Source organism: Eulemur rufifrons, chromosome 1, assembly GCF_041146395.1.
Source record: "Eulemur rufifrons isolate Redbay chromosome 1, OSU_ERuf_1, whole genome shotgun sequence".
NCBI classification, from domain to species: Eukaryota; Metazoa; Chordata; class Mammalia; order Primates; family Lemuridae; genus Eulemur; species Eulemur rufifrons.
This window is the reverse complement of record NC_090983.1, coordinates 30,775,794-30,797,020: the sequence shown is the minus strand read 5'-3', so window position 1 is coordinate 30,797,020 and position 21,227 is coordinate 30,775,794. Positions and strand designations below refer to the sequence as shown.

The 21,227-nt window shown below is 41.0% G+C and overlaps 1 protein-coding gene across 2 annotated transcripts in view; it reads left to right on the top strand.

Annotated features, from left to right (window-relative positions):
- The window catches only part of CDK15 (cyclin dependent kinase 15), a 76,628-nt gene extending 70,275 nt beyond the window's left edge, over positions 1 to 6,353 (top strand). Inside the window, exons 13-14 of one of the 2 annotated variants that reach the window (XM_069468689.1) lie at positions 3,457 to 3,599; positions 6,304 to 6,353. In XM_069468689.1, coding sequence (XP_069324790.1) covers positions 3,457 to 3,566 — 110 coding nt within the window. In that variant the 3' untranslated portion in view covers positions 3,567 to 3,599; positions 6,304 to 6,353. Of the gene's footprint in view, positions 1 to 1,430; positions 2,441 to 3,456; positions 3,600 to 6,303 lie in introns of those variants that run through there. The other variant, XM_069468679.1, reaches the window with a different exon arrangement.
- The last annotated feature ends 14,874 nt before the right edge of the window (positions 6,354 to 21,227 follow it).

Here is a 21,227-nt window from a genome sequence, read left to right as displayed (position 1 = left end):
GTCTCAAAAAAAAAAAAAAAGAAAAGAAAAGAAAAGAAAAAGAAAGAAAAAAGAAAAAATTGAATAGGGAAAAATCTTCCAAAACCTAGATTAATGAAAATGTTCATTGCAGTATTGTCTATAATTTTTAAAAATTATAAAATAAAAATAAGAGAAATCATTTAAATATTAAACACCAAAGAACCAACTGGACAAATGTTGGTATATTGACTCAGTACATAGTACTACTTAACCATTTTAAATGATAATTAACAGGAGTAGGTAGTATTATAGAAGTATTTGTGCTACAACATGAGCTATAAGAAACTGGAACACAAAATTGCATATTATAATGTACCTGTGAAAATTAAATGTATGTGAAAAAAACTGAAAGGTAGTGTACAAAATAAAAATGCTTTTCTCCTTTAGGAGGATCGTAGGTCATTTGTTTTCCTTTTTCAACGTCTTCTTTGATGTTGGTGTTATATAGTCTTTATTGTTTCAAAGAATAAATTAAAACAAAATGGTACAGGGAACCTCAATTTCTTCATCTGCATGATGGTTTAACACTGGTTTCCTTTACCCTAGATTGACAGAGGTTTATTTTATAGATTTTAACTGATTGAACACAGGGGTTCCTATAAATTCAGTCCTGGGAGAATGAAGGATGGGAGGGAGAGGAAAAAATAAATAGGTACTGATTAAATTTATAAAGAAAGATCATCCGCTTTAATCGGAAATATATATGTGCTGTGCCCATAGTCAGAGTTTTAAGTGCACTCTGTGTTAGTTAGCAACTTCAATTAAAAGTACTGTGTGATCCTTTGGGCTTTGAAGATATGAAGCCTATACACATATACATGAGCTACAATTACCACGTAATCATGAGGATGTGTGCACTCTGAATAATTAAATGCACTAAGCATCTCCAGCTGATGGATTGATGCTGTGTAAGAGCAGTGCAAAAACCACGTGACAAGGGAGATTGCAAGACATTTTGAAATGATAGTTTAATTTCCAAGCTTTTTTATTTTTTTGAACTTGTGCTTTCTCTTTAAGCCATTAGGGGCAAAGTAAAGGAGATTTGATTATCTTGTTTCCTGTGAAAGGTTATTTAGCTCCTCAATCCCATTAAGTCACTTTCTGCACTCCAGTGCACCAAGCCTTCACCAGGTTATCAGCCCAGGAAGAGTAAATGGAGACACTAGGATCAGATTTCCAAAGGAAGGAAAGTTAAAGCAAAGTTTGAAAGGGGTGACAGCCAGCAGCCATGAGCTTAGGAACTCAATTAGACTGAAAAGACAACTATCTCATTATCTCGTTCCGAAATGATCTAAATACATAAGAATCTAAAAGTTTTAAATAAACTTGTCCTGCTGACTGTCTAGATGACTGAATTTCCCTTCTCAAAAAATTTTTAAACACCCACTTTCGTATTTATTTATTCTAAGCGCGAAGCAGCTGCGATAATTATGCTGTCAGATTCAGTAAGCTAATGAGGAGTCACCAGAGTGGAAGGTTTTGCATTTGTGAGGTTGCTGAAGGAGAGCCACTCTACAGCTTTTTCCGTTCTTTCTTTTTCTTTCTTTTTTCCCCTCCTTTTTCTTTTTCTTTTTCTATGAGTTGGGAAGGAGAGTCTGGCAGTCCACGACCAAATTGGAATCCTTTTGATTAACTGGTTGCCTTCCCAGCATGTTCTGCCAGATAATGTGTCTTTCTTTCTCTTTCTCTCTTTCTCCCTCCCTCCCTGCTTTTGAGGAGCTGCTGCTTTTGAGGGGCAAGGAAGCCTGAGGGAAATCCCAGCTTTTCATGCCACTGTCCCCAAGGCAAGAGGATCCTTCTCCCTGAGAGAAGTTCCCAAAATGGTTTGGATTTGTGTTGATTTGAGAGTAATCTGTAAAGTGTACACACTGTTTATTTTAGCTGTTTAACTGTTTAAGAAATGATGAGAGCTAAAAGAAAGTAGAATACGAAATTGCGTATCAGAATGTCCATGTAAAAATGTCTTATGTATATCAAGTGATACGATGGCCCCCCCTTTCCAGCCTAGCCAATATGTAATTCCAAACCCAAGAAGTTAGGACCATAGTTTACCCAGCATCTGAGGCAGAAGTCTAGGTCAAGCGAGGCAGAGCCGGCACTGAAGGTTTATTTCTTCCCTTTGGGTGTGACTAGCTTCCAGCAAACAATATTTTTAAGGCATTTTAGGCTTTTGGTGCAACAAAGATAGAAGCTTCTCTTTTTGTTAAATTGTGAGATATTTTGAGCAACCTGGGTTTATGCAGATTGTAAGCATTGGAAAAGCAATGCCCAAGTGGAAGGATGCCCTAAGCAAGTTTTGTGGATGTGCTTTGGTGACAATGTGGCCGCTGCCGCCTCTTGATGTTTTTCTTAGACATCTATGCTAATACTTGTAACAATGCCTACTATTTATTGAAAATATATTGTATATCAGGAACTACACAAGGTGTTTTGCATATATTATCTTCCTTAAACTTACAATAATCTGCCAGGAAGTTTTATTTTCCCCATTTTTCAGAGAAGCCCCTTAAAATGTTCACTTTAAGGACTTGGCCCATAGCTTTTGCGTAGTAAGCACTCAGCAACAGCAGGCACTTAACAAACACAGGCACTTTTGAAAATGCCAACTGCCAGCATTCTAAACTAACCAGGTACGTGATTTGGAGGTCAAAGGTAGCATATAGCTATATTTCCAAATAGTTTTTTTTTTAATTTGCAGAAGTTGTACCTTGGAGTCTATTTAAATAGGTTGCCTAATATATCTAGCAGGATTTGAAACTTGCTGAAACATATCTAGCCCAATCTTGTCATTGGGACTAAAGTCAGACTCCTCGGCATGACATTAACTCCCTTCACGGTCTGTTTCCAACCACTTCTCCAACTTTATCTTCCAGGCTGTCTTGCTCTAACCGTGCACAATTACTTGCAGTTCTCTCAAACACTTTTCTTCCTCCATTTCTTCACTTATGCTGATCCCTCAGCCAGGAATATCCTCCCCGGAAGTCCTTAACTAGCAAGAGCGTAAGTCATCCTTCAAGGGTGAAAAGGCACCTGTCTGGGCTTTCCCTGTGCCCCATAGTAGACTTGCAGCAAGGGGTTATTATAATCCTTTGTGTGTGCAGCTCACTTTTGGCCCTGGTTTGTATATGTGTGTGTTTTATTCCTATTTTTATTTTATCCCTATTTTTACAGTCTTCAACACCTAGCATGATGCCTTGCCCAAGTGTTCATTTGGCAAATACGCATCGAATTGAATTAAATAGGAAGTGCTTGATATCTGTTAGTAGATTTAGGGAAGTGAGTCATCTGTGAGTCAGTATAAATTATTGGTAAATAAGTCTAGCTCATGTTTCCACATCTCTCTGGGTAACAAATATTACAACAGACATAAAAAAAAATACTGTGAAAGAGCCCAGGGAATAATATGTTGGTGCTTTTCTCTCTTCCTCCCTACAGAAGAGTCTTTGTTTACAGTTTCGGGAGTGAGGCTAAAGCCAGAAATGTGTGACCTTTTGGCCTCCTACCGGAAAGGTCACCACCCTGCCCGGTTTAGGAAATGCTGGTGAAAAGAAAGAGTGAGGTCACCAAGACCCTTCCAGGTAAGTGGTCCCAGCAGTGAGGTTCCTTATGGACAGAAGTGAAAAGCAATTGCTGCCGAGTGGAGAGGACATTATCCCCAGGTTTAGAGCACCTCTGTTCTGTGTCTAGCTCTTCATCCCCAACTCTAGCATCTTCAAGCCTCCATTTCCTGAGTTGGGAAAGAGGATAATAATGTGCATCCCCTGTGTCTCCCGTTCCTGGAGCGGTGGCAGGGCTCCTGACACAGAGCTTGCAGGCCACTGTGAGACCTCCAGCTGACGCCAGTGGAATACAGGATTACAACTGACATATCGTTTTCCCTCAACTAGGTAGTTCTCTCTGTCGACTGAGAGGACAAAATCGGAGGTAAGGGTGACCAAGTGTTCCAGTTTACCTGAGACCGAGGAGTTTCCTGGGATGCAGAACGTTCTGTACTAAAATTGGCACAGTCCTGGGTAAACCAGGATGGTTGGTCACCTTAGTGTTATAAATTGCTTTCCAAGGTAATCTTAAGGAGGAAAGCTGCCATGGAAGATTTTCCCAAAGCTATTATACCCTTAAAGTGTTTCTGCTAGCACACACAGGAAGCCAAAAGCCACCATAGTATAGACAACCCTAGATGTCACAAGAGCACTTCCCATACTGCGCCTTCTCTGGTGGGTAGAAGGGACAGTAATCTAGATAGAGGAACCAAGGTGGAACCCATGCCACAGAGCCTGCCAGCCAGCTCTTTAGGTCAGTGGTCCCCAACATTTTTGGCACCAGGATCTGGTTTCATAGAAGACGATTTTTCCACAGACGGGTGGGATGGGGGGTTGGTTTCGGGATGATTCAAGCACATTACATTTATTATGTAGTCAAACCTCTCTGCTAATGATAATCTGTATTTGCAGCTGCTCCCCAGTGCTAGCATCACCGCCTCAGCTCCACCTCAGACCATCAGGCATTAGATTCTTATAAGGAGTGAGCAACCTACATCCCTCGCATGCAGTTTACAGGAGGCTTTGTGCCCCTATGAGAATCTAACGCCACCCCAGATCTGACAGGAGGTGGAGCTCAGGTGGTGATGCAAGCAATGGGGAGCAGCTGTAAATACAGACGAAGCTTCGCTTGCTCTCCCGCCACTCACCTCCTGCTGTGTGGCCCAGTTCTTAACAGGTCATGTACTGGTCCCAGCCCTGGGGTTGGGGACTGCAGCTTTAGGTGACCCTGGCTATACTCAAAGCCACAAGCATTATCCTATGATTTGGCCACCCACTTGGCAACCACAGCTTGGCCATGCTTCCTAACAGAACTTCTGGGGCCTAGATGGCAATCACTGGCATACTCCCTACACCCACTCCCAATGTCACTCACATGGTTGGATTCACTCTTTGCCCTTTCTCTTGGATCACTGTCTTTGGCTGTCCCAATTAAAGGCATACACACATCAAGGACGTCTGCCTCCTGGTTCTTCTAAAAATCACTGTCTCCTAAGACAATGATCTTGTCTTCAAAAAACAGGGAAGTTTATAATTATAGGTGTTCCCCAGAGCATTTTATGAAATACCTAAGTTTGTATTTGTACAATATACATTTGGAATCACAATTGGCAATACAATAATATGGTATTTCCCAAGGAAAGTATTTTCTAAGTACGGGAAATGGATGAGTGTTTACTGTGTAATTATACCACTTTAAACCTACTAGTTATGAGAACAGGATGAACTTTAGCTGCATTCTATGAAGTGCAGGGTTTGCCCTTCATAAAATCATCAAAGACACTCATGGAAATGGTCTCGGATGGTGGTGCTCCATAGCATTATTATTATTTCTATTGTTGCTGTTATTTCATTTTAGTAAGCAGCCAGAAGGTAGTGAGATAACCCTGCTTCTCTGATCTATGGTGACCTTCCACAAAGAATTGTTACCTGTAGACATAAATTGGTCACAATAGAAAATCAATTACATGCAGCGTGTCAAGCTTGGTGCCTGTGCCAGCAATTGAAGAAGGGAGAAGGCAGATTTCGCCTCTGTTGGAGTAATCTCATGATATCCCTAGGCCTTGGTACGAACGTAGGGAGATAAAACCAGTAGGAGATGAACCACAAGAGGGAAAAGCTAGAGCAATTAAACTGTTTAATAAGTGGCTTGGGATCAGCAAAATCTGAGAGTGCTGGAGTTAAAGAGACTAAAAGCCATAATCACACGGACTCTTGGGGCCTGTAAATCTTTTCCACTGAATTGAATTTATGTTAAAATATTCACTTTTCAGGAGAGTCAAAATGTAAATTGGAGCATTAGAACTTGGTAACTGGCAGCAATGCCTCAAAATTAAGACTCTCGAAAGAGCTTCACAATGTCAGTTTCAAGCATGGAAAAAATGTGTACTGATGTCTACAACAGAGAAATAGAGGGGAACTAAAATTTAGTGGATACACACCACGTGCCAGGCACTGTAGCAGGTGCTTTACACATATTATTTCAAAGCTTGACATGTTTTTGAGTAATGGGTTGCAGCAAGTTACAAGGGTAGTTTGTACATCTGGGGATAAATTTTTATTCTGAAAGCTTTCTTAGTTATTATCAGGGGTAGGATGCTGCCTCTCTAACACTTTATTATCACTTTTCTATCAATATATATAATTCTGTCAATAACTTTGCAATAATGTTTAGCAGGTTTTCCTGACTCAGTCTATACTCTGTTACTCATTATTTTGATTTTGTTTGTTCATTCACTTCCAGGGCTACATTTCTGCTGTTTGAGTTTTCATTTGCTTCAGCTTGCTAAGAAGCTTCAGATCTAACTCCATACTGGACCAGGCTTTTAATGCCATCATCTGTGACCTGGAGTGTTTTAAATATGATGTTTAAGGCAACAGTACATAATACTTGAACAAAAAGCAATGGAAAGTTATTTCTATTGTCATTTGCCTAGAATTTGGCAGCAATTGGCTCAAAAATTAGACACGGACTAAGAGAGTCTGAGAAGAGGACTTCTGAACAATTTCATTCATTTAGTCATTTGATAAAGAGATCTCTGGGCCAGAGGGTTGATTTCCCAACAGGACAGATAAGAGACTGACAAATTGAAAGAATTTGGAGACAGCTGATGCTTATGGCGGCCTGCCACTCCTGTATTCACTTAACAATTTCCTCCAACAAAAGGACTTCTGCAGCAAGGAGAGGATTACTCTAAAGTTTAGAAAGTCTCCAAGGAAGATGGTTTATTGGATAAAGTTGTCAACAAAAGGACTTGCTTACGACTATTTGTTATGATTTCCTAGGGGGCGCTTTTTCCTTCACTAACCGGATTATCAGAACACTCTTCCACTCTGCCTCACCCAGGTTTTAGGAGTTTGGATTTAGCTGCTACTTAGAATTGAATTTCAGTCTATCTCCTTCTACTAAATCTTAATTGTCTGTGATGATGGCAAAAACGATGAGAAATCTAAGCTCTGATCTGATGGTGGAGATACTGCATAGAGGAGCAAAGAGTTCCAAAGATGTAATTCAAGCCCTGTTGCACCATCAGACACACATGCACACGCACACACACAGAACCCTTGAGTAAATAAGAGATCTGTCTTGGCTAACACATGTATCAATTTATACAATGACCCCTTCTAAAAGAAGCCAGGAAAACTCAAATTACTTCTGTCTAGGGATCATCTCAGGAAATGTAGCAGCCTAGAAACCGGAGACCTCTGTATATCCTTTGGAAGAACAAGGAGGAACTAATTAAGAGAGAATTAAAAAATAGTAACTATCCACCCTCATGTCTGAGATGGAAGAAGGAAAAACACACAGAGAGCCCAAAGAAATCTGCCTTAATGAATATTTGATTTTAACAAGGCACTTGCCGGGCGCGGTGGCTCACGCCTGTAATCCTAGCACTCTGGGAGGCTGAGGCGGGTGGATTGCTCAAGGTCAGGAGTTCGAGACCAGCCTGAGCGAGACCCCGTCTCTACTAAAAATAGAAAGACATTATATGGACAACTAAAAATCTATATAGAAAAAATTAGCCGGGCATAGTGGCGCATGCCTGTAGTCCCAGCTACTCGGGAGGCTGAGGCAGTAGGATCGCTTAAGCCGAGGAGTCTGAGGTTGCTGTGAGCTAAGCTGACGCCACGGCACTCACTCTAGCCTTGGCAACAAAGTGAGACGCTGTCTCAACAAAAAAAAAAAAAAAAACAAGGCACTTGACAAAGCCTGTCCAGATATACCTGAAAGATGAAACAGCGTGGGCTGCATGATGGAGCAGACATGTGTGCTCAAAGAACAATGGTTATTCAACCTAGAGGAAGGCCAATAGTTGTGTGGTACAAGGTTCAGTCTCAAGTCCTATTGTGGTCAAATGTTTTTATTAATCACTAGAATAAATCAGAGAAGGTACACAATCTATTCATACAACTCATTGAAGTGCTATTATTATTGATTTATTACTTCCATTTTACAAAAGAGGAAACTGAGGCTCAGCAAAGTTCAATAACTCCTTCAGAGTAGTGTGCCAGAGTTAAGATGCAAACCTCAGGTCTGGCTGTCTCCAGTGTCTGTGATCTTCCAGAATATACGTCTTGGAGAGCCAGCTGCTATTTAGCATTGGATTGTGATTCAAAAGACAGACCTTCCTTGCTAGAAGGTAATGAGCAAGAAGCCAAAGCAACACTTAGTCCAATCAGATTTCATCTGATTTAAATTCTTACACTTTGGGCTACAACTTAAGTAAGACTGACTTAGTGGAAGTTAGCCCTTTGCAGTACAATATGAATTAGTAGTATAATCTGGCTGTGCCCCAAAAGATAATACTAATACTTTTAGGCTACATAAATGAAGGAATAGGATGATGCCCCAGAGAAGGAAATAGTTTACTCTCTACTGATCAGACCACATCTAAATTAGTGTTATGTTCAACTTTACACATCACATTTTGAAAGAAGCATCAAATTAAAATAAATATTTATTGTGCCCTTATTCATTTACAGATCTAATCCTGTCTAATCCTCCTAACAAGACTAAGACATAAGTGCAGTTAGTACCCATTTTTACAGAGAAGAACATAAAGAATTAAATGTAAGTAGCTAGGATTCGATGCTCGTACTGCCTGTCCCCAAGTCTGTGATTTCCCTGCCCCACTTCCAGCTCTGTGCTGCATGCTCCTTGGAGGGCTGCCTGGAGAAGAGAGGCCACTGGAGCCAAGGAGCAATGAGAAATGGCTGCAAAAAGAGAAAACCCAGGGAACAGAGAAACTCCCTCCAGAGGATTGAGGGCTCTCACAAGACAGTGAGGCTGGCCCTCTGGTGGGTGGCTGCAGAGCTAGGACAAACAGATTGAAAGCTCAGGATGTTACTTTTGATGTGGCAAGAACAGTTTTTGAACGGTTTCACCTGTTCGCCAACAGATTGAGTTCCCACACAGTGGTGGACTTCCTTTGCCTCCCTGAAGATATGGAGAGCTGTAGGAGGGATTACCATGTTGGAGGTTAGAATAGCAGACCTCTAAGGTTCAATCTGATTCCAAGATTCTCTAATAATAACTTTTGAACAGCTGTAGACAGACTATACTTGGAATTCTGGTAAAATCCTATTGTTGCAAGAGTGGGTAGACTCATTTTATTTTTTAAAAAAGGATTTTTAAAAAGCGGAAATTGACAAAATTATCCTCTTTAATTATAATGGAAGATAAATTGTGCTTCCTTCTCTTTTCTTCTTTAATTAGGGGTTTCGCCTGTTCAAAAGCTTAATAAAAATTACACATAAGACTCTAAAACATCATTTAAATCTTCCTTCATTCCTTAAATTTTTTTTTTTTTTTTTTGAGACAGGGTCTTGCTCTGTCGCCCTGGCTAAAGTGCAGGGGTGTCATCATAGCTCACTGCAGCCTCAAATTCCTGGACTCAAGCAATCCTTCCACCTCAGCCACCTGAGTGGCTGGCTAATTTTTGTATTTTTTGTAGAGATGGGATCTCACTATGTTGCTTGGGCTGGTCTCAAAACTCATGGCCTCAGGCGATTTTCCAGCCTCAGCCTCCCAAAGTGCTAAGATTACAAGTATAAGCCAGGCACCTGGCCCAATCCTTGATTTTGTAAAATGAGCATTCTTGGTATTTGCACATATTTTTTTCTCCCATGTTTTTGTTGATTCCTTTATATAGATACACATCTGACTTTTTAAAACATAATTTATTCTTGTTCTATTTGATGTATTAGTTATTTTATTGATGCCTACTTATTTAGTCATTAGTGCTACTCACCCAGTATTTCTGTCTCCCAGGCTTCCGTAATTGGATGGCACTTGTTGGCTCTCTGGCAGGTGGATAGGGCCTTATGATTACTTCGGGCCAATGAATTGTGAGTGGAAGTGATATGTGTCACTTCTGAGCCAAGCATTCACTTGATTGCCAGTACAAAGTCCTCTAGATTTCTTTTTATTTTTCCTTCTGTTGCAATGACCAGCAACATTCAACATGGTCCCAAAATGAGAAGATGTAGAACAGAGTTCCCAGATGATATATGATGAATGTTTAATGGGAAAGAGAAATAAAACTTTGTTTTCATCCATAATATTTCGGGGATATTTGTTACTACAGTATAACCTACCCTATCCTGACTAGTACTAGGGCACATAAAACATAGACCTGCACTGTCCATCATGGTAGCTGCTAGCCACATATGGCTATATTTAAATTTGAATTAATTATTAAATTGACTTTAAAAATCAGTTCCTTGGTCACACTGACCACATTTTAAAGGTTCAATGGCCACATGTGGCTAGTGGTACCATATTGCATGATGCAGATATAGAACATTTCCACCATTGTAGAAAGTTCTGTTGAACAATGCTGACATAGAGTATTAGGATTTTTATGAGAGTTGGAAATGATATCTTCTAACACTTTTTGATATTTTAAGTGTGTGCATTTAATGCCACCTTAGCATTAGCTTGAAAAGTTTTATCTTTTTTAAATGAAATTTCTGGGAGCATCCAGTGGATGCTGGACGAAAATAAATCACTCTGAGCAGTTACATGTCTTGGAACCAAAGAGCTCAGAAGGTCTTTTGCTGAAGGTTACATTGACAGAGGAGATTAACATCTTTTTGTTACTCTTGACAACTTTCAGAAATAAATTCCCAGAGCAGTTTCATTTTAGTCTTTCCTTTCTGAGGCTCTTTACATTTTCTACTTCTAACTCTTCTCTATTCCTAATTGGGTTAAGGTGCACCTGATGTAAGATCTGATGTGCTCAGGCCGGGTGTGGTGGCTCATGCCTGTAATTCTAGCACTCTGGGGGGGCGAGGTGGGAGAATCACTTGAGGTCAGGAGTTCGAGACCAGCCTGAGCAAGAGTGAGACCCCCCCCCCCCATCTCCACTAAAAACAGAAAAAATTAGCCTGGCTTGGTGGTACACACCTGTAGTCCCAGCCACTCAGAGGCTGAGGCAGGAGCATCACTTGAGCCCAGGAGTTTGAGGTTGCTGTAAGCTAGGCTGATGCCATGGCACTCTAGCATGGGCAACAGAGCAAGACTCTGCCTCAAAAAAAAAAAAAAAGAACTGATGTGCTCAGTAATGAATTCATACAAGTTTGTTATCATCCTTGTAAGCAATTGTTTCTATTGTAAGAACTATCATTGGATATTACAAAGAAATCTTGTGGGAGACCAAAACTAAACCAAGATATAAAATAACCCTTGCCATTTGTTCATTAAGTCATTCAACAAACATCTAAGCACTAGGAATACAAAGATCAACAGTTTCCCCAAGGATCTTATAGTCTAATGGAGAGTTAGGTGGAAATAAATACAAGATCCAAAGACACCATATCAATCTGCCCTATCACAAAGGAGATGATGGAAGGCTTTGTCTTGAAGGAGGAGTTTGCCAGACGGGCAATTGAGGGGATAAGAGGATAGCCCTATGTGAGGGAAATTTACAATTTACTTATTTATGATATTTATCGTTTTTCTTTCCCCTGCTAGAATGTAGACTCCATGAAGATGGGAATTTTGTTTTATTCACTGATGTATCTCAAGCACCTTGAACAGTCTCTTGAACATAGGGATCTTCACTAACTGTCCCTTTTTTTTTTTTTTTTGAGACAGCGTCTCACTCTGTTCACCCAGGTAGAGTGTAGTGGCATCAGCATAGCTCACTGCAACCTCAAACTCCTGGGTTCAAGAGTCCTCAAACTCCTGCCTCAGCCTCCCGAGTAGCTAGGACTACAGGCACATGCCAAGCCACCCAGCTAATTTTTCTATTTTTAGTAGAGACTAAAAATAGGAGGTCTCACTCTTGCTCAGGCTGGTCTTGAACTCATGAGCTCAAGCAATCCTCCCGCTTTGACCTCCCAGAGTGCTAGGATTATAGGCATGAGCCACCCAGAGCCACCTGGCCACTAACTGTCTTTTTTTTTTAATTTCAGAATATTATGGGGGTACAACTTTGGTTACATAAATTGCCTTTGCACCGCCCAACTCGGAGCTACAAGCATGCCCCACCCCCAGATGTTGGGCACCATACCCATTAGGTATGAATTTCCCCATCCCCTCCTCCCCGCTCCCACCTGCCCGATCCCCAATGACTGTTACTTCCATATGTTCACACAGGTGTTGATCAGTTAGTACCAATTTAGTGGTGAGTGTATGCGGTGCTTGTTCTTCCCTTCTGTTGATACTTCACTTTGAAGAATGGGCTGAATGAATGAACGCATCTATCATGTTTTCGGCTGCCACCCAGCACTCTTTTTCTTCCTTGCCCTGTTCTGTTTTATTTTGTTTTGGGGTTTTTTCAAATATCACATACCAACGTTTTACATTTTTTTGTATATTTTCCATATCCCCCAATGGAAAGTAAGCCCCGCAGGAGCAAGAATTTTGATGTTCTGCTCACTGATGTATACCAAGCACCTAGAATTATATTACACATAATACATAGTTGGTGCTTGGTAAACATTTGTGGAATAAATTAACAAATCAATGAAGATTCAAAGATTGAAGGAAATGTGATTAGGAGCCCATGTTTGCTTGGGAGAGGATAAGAGATGTGTGTCCTCTGAAACAGGAGAAAAGGAAAAGTACTCAGTTATAGTTTGCAAACTTAATAAGGCCATTAAACAGGGGTGCAGAATCAGGAGCCAGAGTGCTTCTGTTCAGATCTGGTGCTGCCACTTACTACCTGTGTGACCTGGGGCAAGTTGGTTCGCTTCTCTGTGCTTTCACTTGCTCCTTTGTAAGATGGGATAACAATATCTATCTTACTGAGTTGCTTGTAAGGATTAGATGAATTAATACATTTAAAGTATTTTAAACACTGCCTGGCACATAGTAAACACTATAAAAATTGGCTAGTAATACTGGTGGTGGTGGTGGTGGTGGTGCGTGGTGGTGGTCATAATCATAGTCACAGTCAAGTGAAAGAAAAAGGGAACAGGGAATTAAACATGCCAAAGACCGTGCTTGCTACCTGGCAACAGCAGGAGGACAATGTGAAACCAACTTAGATTCAAGAGTTAGGTTAGGTTTGGGGATGAAGTCGAGGGGGAAAGTCGACAACACCTTTATGTGACTATGGTTCACCTTGGTGAGCCTGGCTAATTAGAATTGCAGGCACCTTTATAATGAAATCTACTTGGGTTTCATTAACCTCCTGCTCTGATGAATAGATTAAAAATGAGAACCAGTGTTTTAAAATATATTTCTTTCTTATTTATTATTTAGAGACAGAGTCTTGCTGTGTCACTTGGGCTAGAGTGCCGTGGCGTCAGCTTAGCTCACAGCAACCTCAAACTCCTGGGCTCAAGGTATCCTCCTGCTTCAGTCTCCGAGTAGCTGGGACTACAGATGTGTGCCTGGCACATAGTAAACACTATAAAACACCATGCCCGGATAATTTTTTCTATTTGTAGTAGAGACGGGGGTCTCGCTCTTGCTCAGGCTGGTCTCGAACTCCTGACCTCAAGCAATCCTCCCACCTTGGCCTCCCAGAGTGCCAGGATTACAGGCATGAGCCACCGAGTCCAGCCAAGTGTTTTAAAATATAGATATTTTTCTCTCCAGACAAATTCTAATTTCTACAAACTTGTATAAATAGAATAATGGCACTGATTTTTTTTCTTCCCTGAGATCTTTTTGGTTTTTGTTTTAGTTTTGTAGGTGTTTTGTAATTTATTCTGTTTAAACAACGTTTGGGGAAAGATCTAGGGGATTTGAGGCAGGAAACACAAAAGGCCAGGCTAATGGCACTGACAGAGCCCACTACAATGGCTGCAATGGGCCAACCATCTCTGCAAAAGACAATTCCCCAAAAGGGTGGCTGGCGAAGGCAGATAAAAGGCCCAAGTTGGGTCATGTGACAGGTGTCACTTGAGTAAAGATACTGGGGCCAGAGATAAAAGCCCACTCCTTCTGGTCACATGACCCAGCTTCATTACACTCCCAGCGGGGGGCTAGAGAGTCTGGATGCCATTTTTACTTATTTATTTATTTGTGTTTTTTCCCCTTATTCTGTGATAATGAGAAAATGTTTAAACTCCCATCTCTGTGTTTAAACATTTCTTCCTGCTGACAGCAGCAGGATGCCCCTTGATCAACTGTCAGACTGGAAAGTACAATTTTCTGGGAAGTAAACAGCATGTTAGCTAGTTGGAAATAATTTTCTGTTTATTGGTAGCTGTTAGCCTAGGAGTGATGGAGCCCTGTGACAGCATTTGTCAAGTGAAGAATAAGAAAGAAGTTTGGAGACAACTTTAAGACAGCTCTGACAATAAGGCCTTACTATTTTTTGATAGAAATGTACTCTGAAAAAGTTAAATTAAAATGGGCAAAAAAACTTTTCCAGTGTTGCCAGCTCTTGGAGATCCTTGTGGCAAAGCTGACGGAGAATCAAAGGCAAACTCTTGGAATTCTGGGGTTGGAAGTATACTTGGCAGTCACTAAATCCAGCCCTCTTGTTTTACCACTGGGGGAACCGAGGCATCGCAAATGTCTTAGACTCTACTCACAAATAAGGGGAAAACATAGCAACTATCAATATAACAAAGAAATAAAAGTTTTGTTGTCTTTTAAAATTCATGCATGAAGATAAATGGAAAAACTGGTGGAGCTAGTTTTAACTAAGTATAGTTATTAATAACAACATTTAATGTGTATGTGTGTATATGTGTGTGTGTATGTATGTATATACACACACAGTTGACCCTTGAACAACTTGGGGGTTAGGGACACTGACCCCCACCCTGCACAGTCGAAAACCTGCATATAATTTTTGATTCCTTCAAAACTTACCTACTTAATAGCCTACTATGGACTGAAAGCCTTACTGATAACATAGTCAATGAACACATACTTTGTATACATATAACTATGTATTATATACTGTATTCTTACAATAAAGTAAGCTAGAGAAAATAAAACATTATTAAGAAAATCATAAGGAAGAAAAAATATATTTACTATTCATTAAGGTCTTGTCTTCACATTGAGTAGATGGAGGAGGAGGAGGAGGAGGAAGAGAAGGAGGTATTGGTCTTGCTGTCTCAGGGGTGGCAGAAAATCCTCATAAAAGTAGACCCGTGCAGTTCAAACCTCTGTTGTTCAGGGGTTAACTGTACAGTGTATGTTTGTGTGTATATATAAGATCTTTTTTGCAGTAGCTAAAAAGATGTCATAATAGTCTTTTATTAATTAAATGCATTATCATCAGAATCAAATGTTTGTAATAGAAGTATTATATATTCTCAAGCTAGGTATAGTCATCAGTTCATACCTATCTTGAATTAGGATAAATATGAGGCTCTGATTTGTCTCAGAATTTTTCTCACTTTTTCCCAATAGCTGAGAAAGTAATCCCAGCTGCTGGAATTGACTAGGTGCCTTCACCTAGATGTTTCTAACAAATATGTCAAATTCTACATATCCAAACTTCTTCTACCCCCATCAAAAACAAAACAAAAAAGGGTTCTACATTGCCATTTTGGTAAATAGCATCACCATCTACCCAACTGCCTGATTCCCTTCTCCCTGTCTCCTCAGTACCTTTTCAGTCCATTTTCTTCTCTCCACCTCCAATGCCAGAACATGTGGTTCTCAGAGTGAGGTCCCTATATCAGCAACATCAGCATCACTTGGGAAATGGTTAGAAATACAAATTCTCGGGCCCCACCTCGCACCTACTGAATGGAAAACTAGGGCATGGGGCCCAGCAGGTCTGCATTCACTAAATTGGAGAACCACTACCCTGGCTGTGTTCTGCAGGTTTTGCCCGGTAACACCCCATCTGGCCTGCCAGCTACCAATTTCTTTCTTCCCTGGAGTATTCGGCACGCCAGTGGTTCTCAGCCTTGGCTACACATCAAAATCACCTGGAGAGTTTTTTGAAAATCCTGATGCTTGGGCCTCACTCCTGGGGATTCTTGGTGTTCAGCAAAGGCAGCGGGATTTTTCAAAGTTCTCCGTATTATTCTAATGTATAGCCAGGGCTGATGATCACTGCTCCACACTGACGCCAGGGTTCTCTTGTTAAAAGTCAAATCAAGATGATGTCACTATCCCCCTCATAAAAAAAATCTCCATCAGTCATAGGATAAATTCTGAAAGGGCTATTCAACATAGCCCCAACTGATCTTTCCAGCTAGCTCCATCAGCCTTTGGTCTCATTCAATTCTACCCTCAGCCATGTGAAATTTCTCACCATTCCCCAGCTGCAGTATTCTGCTCACATCTCTAGCCTTTTGCATTTTCTGTTCCCTCTGCATGGAATGCCCTTCTTCCATTCTGCCTGGTGAACTCTTACTCATCCTTCAAGGCTCAGCTCAAAGGTCCTCTAGCCCAGGGTTAGTTGCTCTTTCCTCTGGGATCCCAGAGCACTGTGTTGCTACGTACATCATAGTACTGGTGCCATTTCATTGCAATTATTAGTTGACACTTCTTTGTAAAAATGGATTGGAAGAATACTTAGCTTTTTCATTTTATCCCCAGTGTCTAGTGTAAGTTGGGCATAGAGAAGATGTCCAATCAATGTTGGTTAAGTGAATGAATGGAAAACATATCAGCAACACTTGCTGCCTTTCACTGAGATCAAAGCATGATGCCATTTTTCTTTTCTTTCCAGATTCAGTAAAGATGCTATATCCTATATCATACAGATAGGACTTGGGAATTACATATACATTGACTAGGAACCAATCAGATCTAGGTTCTGTCACTGGCCTTGGTTTTCTAATCTTTAAAATTGGGTCAATAATACCTATTTTGTAGAGAGAATGTGAGGATTCATTGTATAACACCCAGCAGCGTGCCTGATACAGACTATGAACTAAATTAAAATTTTTATTATAAGAAGAAGTAAAACTAACTGAAAAGGAAGGTAAACTGAGCAGCACTTCTGTTTGTGCATCTGTCTTCCATTCAGAGTGTGAGCTCCTCAAAGGCAGAGACTGCCTTATTTATCTGCGTGTTCCCTGGGGTGAGAACACAGTAGGCATTCATTAATTAATTCAGTTGCTCATTCAACAAGCATTTATTAAGCTAATGAATGAAATGAATAATATTTGGGTTAGAATGATGGCTTGCTGTTTGGGGCACAGAAAGACTCACACGTTTGCCCATCTTACAAAACGGAATGACAAGCTTGGCAGCTGGAAGGTGTCTCAGAGGCCATCTTTAAAGCTTCTCATTTACAGATGAGGAAATGGAGATAACCAGGCAGGAAAGCCATTTTAATTTCAGTATTTAATAAAGAATTTCTAGGTTACAAATTGATGCTAACCAAGTAGGAAAGCAAGTCCATGTTTCTGTAAAAGTTGCCCCTAAGAGTGACTTGCTGGGTGGACGATGCTTAACCAGGACAGCATCTGGTTTACCATGTTGTGAGAGACTGGGAGGCCGAGACAAATGTTGGGAAAAATCACTTGGAGGCACCTTTGAGTATTGTCGATTCCAGACTATGTAGTTTCTCTCACGGAAAATAAAGCAGCTTCTACCCAATATGCATTTAAATTTATGTTGCTCTGTCCTTTTAAAAGGCAGGTAGAAGGCACAATTTGGGTCATTTAACAGATATTATTCAAGCGACAACAAAGAACAGATTTAAAAATGTGTAGCAGATGTAATCATGTAAATAAGCCTCCTTTTAAAAATGAATCACCTCAATAGACATGTCCCCAAGATCTGAGTCACTCCCAGGAGGTCTGAAAGCCACTTTCAGGACAGACTCATGTGGAGTCTCCCAGGTGCGGGAGAAAGATAAATGAATGAATTAATGAAGGCTCCAGCCCAGCTAGAGACTAAATGGGGAGTCTGCAACCTTGGGTTTTCCTCTGACTGTTCAGACTTAATGCGACTGTGTGAGAAAGCACTGTTTGGGGAGGGGGTCGGCGGGCAGCCCCCAGCCCCAGATAACAAGCTGCTCTCCAGGAACGTGTGTTAGGAAAAGTGCTTGATCAGAGTGTCAACTTGTGGGCTGAGTAGGAGCACTAAGTGGTTTTGTCTGTCACCTCCACCCCAGCTGGAATTTGGCCATAATCTGATGCAAACACTTTGCCCACTTTCAGGAGAATTTTCCCCTATCAGTAAGGCTGTTTTTCATACTTAGGCTATCGTGAAAGGTTTTCAGAACAGTGGTACTGCTATCACCCAGGGGAGCGACTGTGTCTCAAGGGTAGGGGGTGGGTGACTAAAGACACTCTGAGCATGGAATGTTCAGTTAATTGAGGTTTTCACTGGCATCGAAGCCCCTGTTTCCTTAGGACCAACTGTGTGCTAGATGCTGCTCTTACAGCATCTCTTCATTAGTCCATGGGCTGTGTGACAGGTAAGTGGGTGACCTGGGATTCAAACTCAGATCCAGCCCATATGGTTCCAATGTCTCTACTTGAACCCCTACCCTTGCTGTCCTCATGCACTCTGAAAAGGATCGATAGGGAAAGGGTTCAAGGCACCAGCTTGCAGCTCCACACCTTTGCAGCTTAACGCCTTTGAGCAGGTTACTTAACCTCATTAGGCCTCAATTTCATCTGTAAGAACAGGTGCAATAGTAGTACCTATCTCTAAGGGAGGTATAGTAAGACTTGAAAGGGTCTACCCACGAGGAGTGTTCAATAAATAACAGTTACTAGAATTATCATATATGTCACAAATGTAATCAATATTATGGATGTGCTGTCACCTAGACATGAGTAAGCATTGTGTTTGTGTGTACACAAGGTGACAGTGAAGAAAAACAACAGCCACTACTTACTGAGCACCTACTACACATCATGTAGGAGACTAGGTGCTTTCTATACATGACCTTTGGCTTTACTTGTATGACCTTATTTATTCCTCATGGCCATCTGTGATGTAGTTAATATTAAAATTCTTCTTTTCAGGTGAAAAAAATAAAGCTCAGACAGGTTAAGTGTCTTGCCCGAGGTCACACAGCTAATAAATGGTGGAGCTGAGCCTAGATTCCAGGACTGACTGCAGAGCCTAGCCTTCTAATCACTCTGATACAGCACCTCTCTGAAGTAATAGACTTAAAAAAAAAATTCCAAAAGTTGCTACCTTCAAATGTGTGTTGTCTTTTAAAGAAATTGCTTTGAAAAGTGCCAACTTACCCCATCAATGCTGCCATTGTTCTGACTCTTTGGCCCTCAGAACCATACACAAGCCTCATGAGAAAACTAGTCTCATTTAATTTTATCATCCCCATCTTTTAATCTGAAATGGTATTGCTTAACTTGATTATGCACCTTATTCCCCAGACTTTGATCTAAATGAATCCTAGCTGTTGTTAAAAATCAAATCCACCTTTAAAGGATAAATATTTGTCCTCATCAAGATACTCCATTCACTTCAGTGTCTAAAAAGGAACAATCCAGAGTGCTTTTAACAGCATCTTTGGAATAAGTGATTCGTCTTCCAAGGAGATTGCTTTGAAGGGGAAACTCATGTGGGATGCATAAGCTCTGGTATGTTTATTTAAAACATACCTTTAAATTTCCTTACATATATTCACAAGGAACTTGCCTAGAAGCCCCAGAAAATCAACTCTGCTAAATTGATGAGGTTACCAAGTCCTTTTGAATTGTGTCTTGCCTGGGCTTTAAACTCCCATTCGGTGAATTGTAAACATGAGCAAAAGGCGTCATTGAGGAGGGGGACCCTGCCTGAACAGGGACACCCACACGCATCCACCCTGACCCCTCTCTGTTCTGCAATGCCAAGCCCTGAGCCAGGAATGGCAGTCAGTAGCTACAGAGAGTTTGGGGCTCTGAAGAGACAAACTAGAGTACTCGACACAGCTTTTTGGATAGAAAGTCATCTGTTTCCCCTTTCATACAATGACCCTGAGCTTAACTTAAATGCCTCCAAGTTGCTAGAAACCTGAGGTTGCATCTGAGCCCAAACAGTGCTAGACAATTTTTGACAAAAGTTGTCAGTTTTTCCATGGGATTTTTATGTGGCCTGCCATTTAATAATCAGTTTAATGTCAGACACATGGGACCACCTTTCCATAGCCTTTCTCAGTCCCCAACACTTGATGAGTTGGGGAGGCTAACCCAGCCCAAAGACATTCTAGCTGGGTTTAGTCATTACATCAGACTTACTTAAATCCCTCCCTGCTAATTTACTCAAAGCACAGCCCTTCCACTTTTTGCAGTAACATAACTTTGGTTTCTTTAAGCTCTTGTCACTTTCAGTTTTGCCTACACTGCCTCCCACTTCCTCCCAAAGCACCCCACCCCGTCACCACACTGTGCTTTCCAGATGTTCACAGTCCTGAAATATCCCATATGACAAAATGTATACATGCTGTAACTGTCCAAGTGAGTCTATCTTTACTTACTTTGGTCTGGTTCCCATTTGTCTTATTGGTTAAATAGTAAAACTTTGATTAGTGTGGTTGACAGAATAGTGCCCCCCCCCCCAAAGATGCCCATGTCCTAATCTCAGGAATCTGTGACTATGTTATGCTGCGTGGCAAGGGGGAAGGAAGGTTGCAAATCAGCTAACCTTAGAACAGCGAGAGTAGCCTGCATTATCCAGGAGGGCCCAATGTTACCACAGTGTCCTGTCGACTAAGGAAAAAAAGTCAAGCTTTGAAAGAATTAAAGTTAGTTTTATCCAGCAGTCTTACTGAGGTCCATAAACCAAGGCCTATAGCCTGGGGGCAGCCCTTCAGAGTAGTTCTATGAGAATGCTCCTGCACAGTATTTCAGGTGGTAGAAGTCCAGTAAGTGCAAAATCAAACTTGCTCAGAAGTTACATTAAAGCAGAAAGACATCAAGGTTTGGGTGTAGGAGTACAGCTGGTTATAGATTACAGAGACATAATCACTAACCCACCAGATTTTATCTTATGTGTAGGAAAAGCAAAGACTAGGGTAATTTATCTTTTAAGGCAGAGCCACAGACACGCCAAGGAGAGACTGCTTTAAACCAGCGGTCCCCAAATTTTTTGGCACTGATAACTGGTTTCATGCAAGACAATTTTTCCACGGACTGGGAGGGTGGGGAGGAAGATGGTTCAAGGACATTACATTTATTGTGCAGTCAAACCTCTCTGCTAATAATAATCTGTGTTTGCAGCCAGTCACCAGCACTACCTCAGATCATCAGGCATTAGAATCTCATAAGGAGCACACAACCTAGATCCCTCCATGCACAGTTTGCAGTAGGGTTCGTGCTGCTATG